A 10612-nucleotide genomic window follows, 5' to 3' on the forward strand; every position below is an offset into this window, starting at 1 on the left:
TGTTGAGTTTAAAAAATAAAACTTTCGTTCCTCCCTCACAGATCATTTGGCCCCCCCAAAAAAAAAAAAAAAAACTGTGCGTACCCTCAGAAGAAATCCTGCGGGCCCTGCTTGCTGTATTTAAGTAAGTAATTAAAGAAAATCGTTGTAGGCTATTCTACTAAGTCGTTCTGAGTGATAAATTGAAAAAGATCCCACCTGTATATCATGAATAAACAAAATAACATGTCATTTACTTGAGGTTCTGCTGAATTCTCCTGAATGACTGTTATTAAAGGTCATTTAGTCATTTTGATCACGGCTGCTGAAACATCAGTGTTTATATCTGGACCATGACCCCAATACTTACTTTATTATTACATGTTTTCAACACAGAAATACTAATCTTATAATGATTAATCGTGCATGTAGTGCATATGTAGATCTATTTTTGTGTGTCAAATTTTTACCAGACTTCAAAGTAACCCATAAAGTAAACCAGCCCCCGCTTCCGCGATCCATGCCGTTTTATTGCCTTTTTAGGAGGACAAACTGGTCTTTCAATGTTCCTCCCTTAATTTTTTTAAAAACATTAAAAACATGCATAAAAATACATACATAATATCAAACAAATAACTAATAAAAGTGGATAAAATATAAGCATGATCTTTTATTTTCAAAGACTAAAGAGAAATATCAATACTTACTGAATCTTAAAATTACTAAATTATTATTATCATTTAGGCTTAATCAGCTAAATCTGTAAATTCTTTGAACAGACTAAACTTTGTATTTAAGGTTCGTTGATTTTCATGTCTTGCACATACAAACAATGAGCCAGAACAAAATTATTGATCATTTGCATAAAATCATATGTAACACGTTCCTACACGTGCTTACGTGTTGTTAACACGTTCCAATGGCGACCGGTGGATGTGCAATTAGCCGATCGTGTTCCCACCGTGTTGTTTAGGTGGCAGCAAGTGACTGTGTTAATGAGTGAACATTTGAGTCATTTGTTCAAGCAATTCGTTCCGACGGCTGATCCATTCAAGAGTTATCCTATCTGCTTTGTTTCCGCCTAAATATAAAAATCAGATATTACATAAAATATGCTGACCATTTATATCAGATACATTGACATTTATATCAGACATATAGCCTATGTTATCTACTTCATGATACCCTAAGATTGTAAGATAGCCTTCCTTACAAATGTAGCAGTTGTGGTCTATATATATATATACACATATATATTTATAAACAACAAGCATTTTGTATGATCCCTATTATTTTGGTAAAATAATGAACATTTAGCAGATTCTGCAAGGTGTATGTAAACTTTTGACTTCAACTGTGTATATATATTTATATATATACTGTGTATGTCTACTCTACAGTAGATCAGACATCAGTCTGGGTCTCAGGAGGATGTATTCATCTTTGATCAATAGACGTCTCTGTAAATGCAAACAAAGGTGATGTTCTTTATTTCAATCAAGGTTTTACGCACAAATTGATTTTTGCACAAATATTTTATAACCCCATTAAACATCTATAAAAACTCACAAATTCTAGCAGTTCATGAGAACATATTGAAAGTGTTTACCTTAAATGTAAGAGCAACTGTCCACTGTAAAGACTCCTGGAATTTTAATGTTAAACTTCAAAGTAGCTATTAACTAAAATAGGTTAATTAAATTTTTTAGACTTTTAAAATATTCATCCAATTACAACATTTGACATTATTTTTTATTTTTTTAACAAATTATGATGATGTGGAGGAGGAGTCAAACATAGATTTGGATAATCATCCATTGCCTCTGTTCAACAAAGTTTGAGTGATATTGTTATTGATATGCCAAGATTTGTCAGGTTTTTGTGTTTCCCCATTTTTTTATTATTAAAACTTCTATGCCTTTGTGAGAGTTTGTTGTATTGTTTAGTTTTTTGGCCTTGTTAATAGCAATACATTTTTGTGTGTATTTTAATAAGACATTACACAACCCATGAAGTCAAATGTCTGATCTTACATTTTAATGCAAAACCGTGGTCACAACTGAAGACATCCCTAAATAAGCCCAAATGACCATCAGTGATTTAACAGCCCTCAGCATTTTCACAGCAAGTACTGGAGTTTTGTCAGTGGATAATGCTGAATAAATAAATAAATAAATATTTGCATTTATTTTGTATGCATTAAATAACTTTTACAATAGAAAAAAAATGTATCACATATATAATATGTTTAAAAAACATATTTCTTCTTTATAAACCACATGAATCACTTTATAATAACTTTAACAATACATTATGACTTAATAATGCTTAAGAGCAGAACAGAACCCCGGTGTAGCTCATGTTTTATCATCAATATAAAACAAGCACAGTTGCCTGTTGTGTGACGTTGGTACTTTTAATATTCTTTTGGTTGGAAATTGTCCTTTCAAAGCTGCACAACATTATAAGAGCTTCTTCATTTCTGACGAGCGATATTAGCCTTTAGTTGCAGGGTTCGTTTCGGGTGATTAGGTAAGTATTCACTTCATCGAGCGCTCATTTTGTATCTCGATGTTAGTAACTAGTTACTGTTTTGCTGCGTGAGCTCCAATGATTCAGTTCAACGATTCATTGAACAATTCCGTTTGAGACTCAAAAGATTAATTCGGGAATTGCTAGTTTTGATTCTAAACAGTAAACTGAAAACAAGACGTAATTCCTGAAGTATTGTCAGGGTAAATGTTTCTCTGGTCAGTATACTGTAGTTAAAGATTAATGAGTAAAACTGTTCTGGCACAGACAACAGTATTTTAACTGGGGCTCGTGTCTCAGTCACACGAGTCTGGCTCATGAAGTTTATCGTCTTATAGTCCTTTACTGCCACCCACAGAAGCAGATTGGTATTGCAGTATTAATAAACACAAACAAGTGCAGCTGCAAACTTGGTCTAGTATTCCTGTATGATGAACTGTGTATGGTTATAGATATACTTTGTCTTATTTATTTATTTATTTTTAAAGGATAATGCCCTACTAATATACTACTACTATATGTATTATATGTATAAATATATATACTGTTGACAAGCATTGCTAAAATACACTTCTGAATAAATAAAAACAAATCTTTTTTTCCCCCAATGTATTTTTAGGAGTAATAAGGAGGGGTTCATATATTCGTATGTACATGCCTACACATTTCAGGCTGCAAAGCAACAAAATGTGATTTTTTTAAAAGGGGGCGATTCTTTTCTATATCCACTGCAAGCAGTGTTTAATTTACTCCTATTTACGTGCATATTGATATACCATTTACCATTTGATTAAACTATCATTGTTAGTTCAATTAAGTCCAAGTGCCACCAACAGGCCTATTATGTGAAGTGTAAGCAGTTCAAAATCAAGAACATGCAAAGGATTTATTTTATAATTATGCACATACAGTACATCATTTTACTATAGTAATTATTAAATTGGAATTACTCTGTATATAAATGACCCTTTTTTACATTTGAGCCCCTGCCTCCGAGCAACACTCTGCACGTCCCTGGTCACTAACACAATGCTTTATGATCCAGAGGAAATGAGGATTCAGTCAGTTTGTAATGATGAACATGTTTCTGACGGTTCTGCTCTCCTTTAACAGGGAGTCTCATCTCTGAAGAACTGTATTCTGGGTATGAAGATGCTGATGAGCTTCTCTCAGGTTAGAGAGCTGAAGTGCATATTCATTCCACATTCTACAAAAAAAAACCTTTATAATGAATTCACCAAAATAAATAATTGTAACTAGTAATTCCATATTATATTTGATTAACGACTCAATACTAATGAAATGCTGCTGTTTACTTGTATATTAACTGTCTGTTCTCCTTTTTTAGCAAAAGAGTTCAAGACTGCATATTATGATGATGTCACCAATGGCAGTGGCCTAATAGGTTAGTAACCTTCTTAACTGATCACATGATTTATTACCAGATGATGAAAAACTTAATGGTCTCATGACCTGCAACAGTATGTGCTTACATTTCTGCCACAATTCTGCACGCGAAAGATCATATTTTGAGCGCACAAAAGTGCATTTTGCACGCGCGCGATCTGAGTTTGTGGAGAGTTCGAAGTTCCCATGAAAGAGAACTTAATGGTCTCATGACCTGCAACAGTATGGGCTTACATTTCTGCCACAATTCTGCACGCGAAAGATCATATTTTGAGCGCACAAAAGTGCATTTTGCACGCGCGCGATCTGAGTTTGTGGAGAAAATGTTCGTTTCGCAAAGAAAAACGTCTTTCGAGCGCACGGAAATCAATTTTGCATTTAAAAGACGTTTTTGGATGTGTGCAGACCTTCTCTTTTGCGCGTGCAATGTTTCACTAGCGTGCTCACCTGATGCTCCCCACTCTGTGCTCGCAAAATGCCAACAGCTCGCGTGCTCAACACAACCCAGCGTTACAATGTGCCATAATTGCCGTGAATTTACAAGATTCGAACCGCTTCCTGAACCAGTCTGACCAAGCAAAGCGAGGCTTCGGACGTCTCGATACGTGCTTCACTGAAAGCTGCCTGATAACATCACTACTTTAAACTATTATTCTGCCCGTCCGAAATCAATTTTGTGAGGAACCTTTGTGCACAAACACTGCCTGCAAAGTCATTGCCTGATAGAGCAGCGAGTCAACAAGTCAAGCTTTCAGACGCAGCCTTCACTGTTTCCATGTTTACAGTATTAGACATGAGTGCTGTTTAATCAAGTCTCTTATAGGAAAATAGATTCATCAAATAAGATAAAAGATATAAAACACTTTGTCATTCTTGTGATGAGGAGTCGATGAGGAGTATGATGATGTGATGAGTGTGAGTGAAGATGTGAGAAATCTGTTTCGCAAGTTTTAATAACCATTTTGTTATCATTATATCCTGAATTCTTTTTTTATATTTCATTGTATATTTTTTTTCCAGATTTATACTAAATTTTAAATATTCATATAGACACAACATTCACCATAATTAAAGATTTTGTTTTTTTAATAGCAGATTATGATGATGTGGGGGAGCAATCAAACAAAGGGGAGGGGTCTGTATGACTCAATAATCACATGCACTGCCTTGGATCAAGACATTTGAAAGCTCAATTGTTTGAGTAATATTTCTATATGAAATATTTAGCTTTTATGTTATTTGAAACCTTTTTTGTAATGAAACTTTTCTCGTTGCTTTTATTGCATTTTTGTTGTATTGGGTTATGGCCTATTGTTTTTTTATAAAATATTTGTATATTGTATATTTTTTTAAATTACCAAATAAACCAAAGCTAATTCTCTAGTCACGTAACTGTTTTTTTCATTAAAAAAAATACTGAAAAGTAAAAATATAATAAATAACAAATAAATAAATAAATCAGAACAACACATTTATGTGTGCAGTACTTCTATCTTGTGGATGAAATATGTAGTGCAGCTATTTATGGTTCTGAATCTAATAATAGTTAATCTGAATAATTAGACTATTTCACTTTTCATTGTTTATCTTAAATCCAATGATTATTAAAGTTTTTAAGTGTCATCATTACACATTATTTATTCAGACCACTTCTAAAACTATATAAAATTATTTCCTGGATATTGTAAATTGGTATTTCAAAACAAAAACTGAGTGACTAAATAAATGATCGTCGTTATCAAACAACTGGTTCAGATAATGTGCTTCTCAATACTCAAACTGATGCTTTCTTGTTTCATCGCTCCTCAGTTCTTTAGCCTGTGACCTGGAAACTGATCAAATAAATAAATACAATTTAAAAAGTAATGAATAAATCCATAAATGAATCTACAAATAATTGTAAAACAGCAAATATTATTAAGTATTTATATATTTCCTTATATAAGTATAGTGTATGTATATTGTACTTTTTTCATTTATTTATATACTTTTATTTATATATGTATTTACATCAATATTTGTATATTTTCACATTTATTTAAATGGGACAAAAATACTTAGATAAATAATACATAAATGTATAAATAAATAAATAAATACGACTCTTGTCTGCTGGTCTTTACAATAAGAAGTGTTTTACTGCCATCTGCTGGACAAATATTGCTATTATTTTATTATTCTCCAAGGTATACCTATTGAAAGTAGATCATATTTAATTCAATAAAAACAAAAAAACAAACAAACAAAAAAAAAACTAAACAATCACTTTAACGACTATATAGTTTATACTATGGTTTAATCCTATTTTATGGTTTCCTTTGTTAGAATAAAGGAACAAATTAGTAAAATTCACTTACATTAATATTATGCTTAATTTATCTAGAAACAGTGAGATTAAAATGTTAAATGAATTAAGATTAGTCATGAGAAATTGGTTCTAGTAAGTTTGTGTATGTGTTTGAAGTGTTCAGACTTACAGAAGTCAGTCATCAGTGCTTGTATCTGCTGTGTTCAGGTTCAGGTTTTGATGCTGAATATAAGCTGCAGTGTTTCTGTATCAATCTGCTTTAAGTTCAGTGTGACTTTATCTCCACACTGATTTATGACTGACATGAGTCTGTCCTCGGTGAAGTGTCTCTTCACACTGGAGGAGGAGTCCCGCTCATCAGCGCTCACACTTTATTGATATATATGGAGAAAATAAAAATGCTGCTCTCTGATTTGTCACTGATTGTGTTTGATGATTTCCTCTGTTCTGTCTAATAAGGTATCAGTGAGTGTCATTGGCAGCTGTGAGTCTCTCTCTCTCTTTAGGGGGCTGACAGGAGCCAGTTTCTTCAGTGTGTTTGAGGGAGCAGCGGAGAAACTTTGGTGCTAAATTAATTAGTTTTTGGGCAAACAAAGGGATGGAAAGCTGTCTGACACTTATTTTATTGTCTTCGGTGGTTACACTTATCACTGCTAGTAAGTATACTCAGGGACAGATTAAATTCAATATATATATTTTTTACACATTCTATATTGTATTGATTTACATGTGATTATGCAGTTGCATGTTATTCTTATAACTTCTATATGGTTAATATTTTATTGTTGTATGCTCATTTTATGACGTATCCCTCATGGACAGACCGTGTGAATGTGAGACTGGTGAATGGCGACAGTCGCTGTGCTGGTAGAGTAGAAGTTCTTCATGATGGTCAGTGGGGAACAGTGTGTCATTTTTCCTGGGATATGACTGATGCTGCAGTGGTGTGTAGAGAGCTGAGCTGTGGAGAGGCTTTACAAGCACCAGGAAATTCTTACTTTGGACCAGGATCAGGAAAAATCTGGATGGATGGCGTGAAGTGTAAAGGATCAGAGTCTACACTGAAGGACTGTGGATCAAAAGGATGGGGTAAACATAATAACTACTGTGCCGATCATAATAGAGATGCTGGAGTCAGATGCTCAAGTAAGTGATTTCATGCAGCTCATTGTTTAAACACTTATCAACCTTTCTTCTCTTAACACAATATGCAATATACAATAATTGTATACAATTTGTTTCTGAGCTAGTTTTAAACAATGAACAGGAGTAACTGTGAAATTGTAATGCTGAAATGACCCAGGTTTTTATTTGCAATATTCAATTGAAGGATAGACTTAATCACTCACAGTCGTTGTTTGTTTGTAACACAGTCACAGTAAGACAGTTTCACTCACCATGACTCTAATTAAATTGGTTTTATGTATTATGCAAATATGTAGAAACCATAAACTATGGACGATTTACAAGACTTGCTGATGGACCTCACCTGTGCTCCGGGAGGTTAGAGGTGCTTTATGGGAACACATGGTACACAGTGTGTGCTGATGCCTTTGACCAGCAGGATGCAGAGGTTGTGTGTAGAGAGCTGGACTGTGGGGCTCCTGTACAGGTGCTGGGAGCAGCTGCTTTTGGCAAAGGAGACGCTCAGATGTGGACACAAGAGATTCAGTGCAGAGAGGATGAAGCAACCATTCGATTGTGTCCAACTTCAAATGACATAAAGTGCTCTCAAGACAACAATGTGGGACTGATATGTTCTGGTAAAATGTCACTGTTTATTCTGTCAGTAAATAAATCAAATACAACACTTTAATCGCTAAATATACTAAGATCAAATTGTTTTATCAATATTTCCAATGAGCATGTTATGCATTATGAATGGTAATACCATAGTAGATGCCTCTTTCGAAAACTCCAAGCACGTAGACGCATCCGCCATCTTGCAATGGTCAACTTGATGTCATTCACCATAATAATCGATGAATATTCGAAGATGCCACAATCCTGCAAAGCCAAAGGTTGTAAAAAACCGCCAGAATTGAAATTCCCGAAGAAACGGGATAACCTTTCACACATGAGAATGTGAGGGAGGGGCGGAACAATAGATATGTAAGGATTGTGGCATCTTTGAATATTTATTGATCATTATGGTGAATGAAGTCAAGTTGACCCTTCCAGTATGGCGGACGGCTTGAAAATAAACAATCAGTTCTTCCCTCTAAACCACTCTGTTATGTCTTGTTTAAATAAGTTTTAATTTCCTATCCAGGTTACACTGATCTCAGACTGGCCAATGGTCTTGACATCTGTTCTGGTCGAGTCGAGCGTCAGTACTTCAGTAAATGGGGCACAGTGTGTGATGCATGCTGGGAAATGAGAGCTGCCAGTATCCTCTGTAAACAGCTGAATTGTGGGATTGCTGTGTCTGTTGTGGGATCAGACTGGTTTGGAGAGGGAAGTGGTGAAATCTGGGCTGATGTGTTTGATTGTGACGGGAATGAAACAAAACTCTCAGAATGTTCCATCTCTTCATGGAGTCGAGCTGAATGTTCTCATAGACGAGATGTTGGAGTCATCTGCTCTAGTGAGTTCATATTACTGTGAGATTTACTAATATTATGCTTCTGAGAGACTCAATCTTGTACAATATACAATATTTGTTCCCAATAAATTTACATTTCAGACTTTAGATAAATGCTTGTGTGATTTAGGTTTTGAAATTAATTATGTAAAATGTAATAATGATACAAAGCATGTTTATTATGCAAAAGTTCCTCTGTGGTCTTTAACACTTTTGCAATATTTTAGTAAAATGTCAGATCTTTCACTCAGATTCCTCTCTGGCTCTTCATGATGGTCTAGTGCGGTTGTCTGGAGAGAGACAGTGTGAGGGGGAGGTGGAAGTTTTCATTCATCAGGTCTGGAGGAGAGTTCTGCTGGACTCCTGGAGTCTCACTGAATCCTCTGTGGTCTGCAGACAGCTGGGCTGTGGCTCTGTACTCAACTTCTACAGCTCCTCTTCATCCAGTCCTGAACACAGTCATGAGTGTGTGACGGGCTTCCAGTGCTCTGGGAGTGAAGCTCATATGGGGAACTGCAGCTCTCCACAAACTCTCAACTGCAGCTCCACACAACAGCTGTCAATCACCTGCCTTGGTGAGAAGAACAACATCTGGACAGATTTTTCAGTTGTTCGTGATCAATAATGTGTTTCTCTTTCTTATATTTTTTTTTTTAAATGTATTATTTTTAATGTTTGTGTCTGTTTTTATAATGACAGATTTGCCAGTGTTCAGTACTTCTGGTGCATCGAGATCAGTCGCTCCTCCACAAACTCCTCCAACAGGGTCTCTCTCTATCCCTCCAGTGCTTGTGATTGTTCTGGGAGTTGTGCTCTTACTGTTCTTAGTGCCACTGCTTATACTGATTCAGCGAAAGAGAGTGATGAGGAGAGGTAGGAGAGATCCAGAGACTGTCATATTGTGTCTTATTCAGTGTGTGATCAGTCATGTGTTGTGAACTGACAGCAGGTTTGTCTGTCTACACTCACAGCTCTCTCTGACTGGTACACAGAACTACACAGGACACACACTGAGGCCATTTATCACGAGATTCATCACAGACAACATTACTTCACTCAGCAGGGTGAGGCATCATGGAAGAATGTTAAAAGCTTTAACTATTTTACGATTTATGTGTTTAAAAATTCTGAAAACCGTTGCGAGAAAAAGCTATCAAAGTAAATAAAATTTGGGGACTCCAGTCAAATGAGATTAAATGATGGGAGACTTCAGTGATACAGATCTGATCCACTGTAGAATTAAAGCTTTTTCTATCATTCACATCTACCTTGTCAATTTTAATCATACAAAAAGTAACATTTCAATATTTCAATTAAAGTCTCTGAACTGAGAATATCAGATGGGTGCAACTGTTTATCTTTATGTTTGTGTAATCAGATGAATTTGTAGATGAGAGTTTGTCAGACTCCAAACCACAAAGCTGCATGTTTGTGTGTGTGCCAGTGAAAGTTTCTTCCTGTGTGAAATTTTCTCGAGTGATAAGCAGTTTCATATTAGGTGCATTTGAGTTGGAAAAGATAAAGAACTAACTTAGTTCCCCAAACACAATTTATTTTTAAATAAGTTAAAATATGATATGAACGATTGCATCAGCTCTTTGAGTCAATGCAGTTTATTGAAAACTTCTGACTGTTCAACAGTTGCTATAAAAAAGGCCAGCCACATAAAATGAGTTTAAACTGCACTGACAGATGCCAACCAACGTAACAGGCACACTTGTCAGGTTTTGTTGGATCACTGAGTCTCCCTGTCAGTGTCTGTTGCCATTAGTTTTCATTGTTTCCATGGACTGAATATGATC

At 35.2% G+C, this 10612-nt stretch overlaps 1 protein-coding gene across 1 annotated transcript in view; it reads left to right on the forward strand.

Annotated features, from left to right (window-relative positions):
* The first annotated feature begins 7026 nt into the window (after positions 1-7026).
* Positions 7027-10612, forward strand: part of LOC107573508 (scavenger receptor cysteine-rich type 1 protein M130-like) — a 44293-nt gene continuing 40707 nt past the window's right edge. The window contains exons 1-6 of the mRNA XM_016259944.1: positions 7027-7376; positions 7697-7989; positions 8499-8813; positions 9062-9385; positions 9510-9683; positions 9782-9874. Coding sequence (XP_016115430.1) covers positions 7027-7376; positions 7697-7989; positions 8499-8813; positions 9062-9385; positions 9510-9683; positions 9782-9874 — 1549 coding nt within the window. The remainder of the gene's footprint in view (positions 7377-7696; positions 7990-8498; positions 8814-9061; positions 9386-9509; positions 9684-9781; positions 9875-10612) is intronic.

This window comes from Sinocyclocheilus grahami, unplaced genomic scaffold (genome assembly GCF_001515645.1).
Source record: "Sinocyclocheilus grahami isolate Dianchi unplaced genomic scaffold, SAMN03320097.WGS_v1.1 scaffold1963.1, whole genome shotgun sequence".
Lineage (NCBI taxonomy): Eukaryota > Metazoa > Chordata > Actinopteri > Cypriniformes > Cyprinidae > Sinocyclocheilus > Sinocyclocheilus grahami.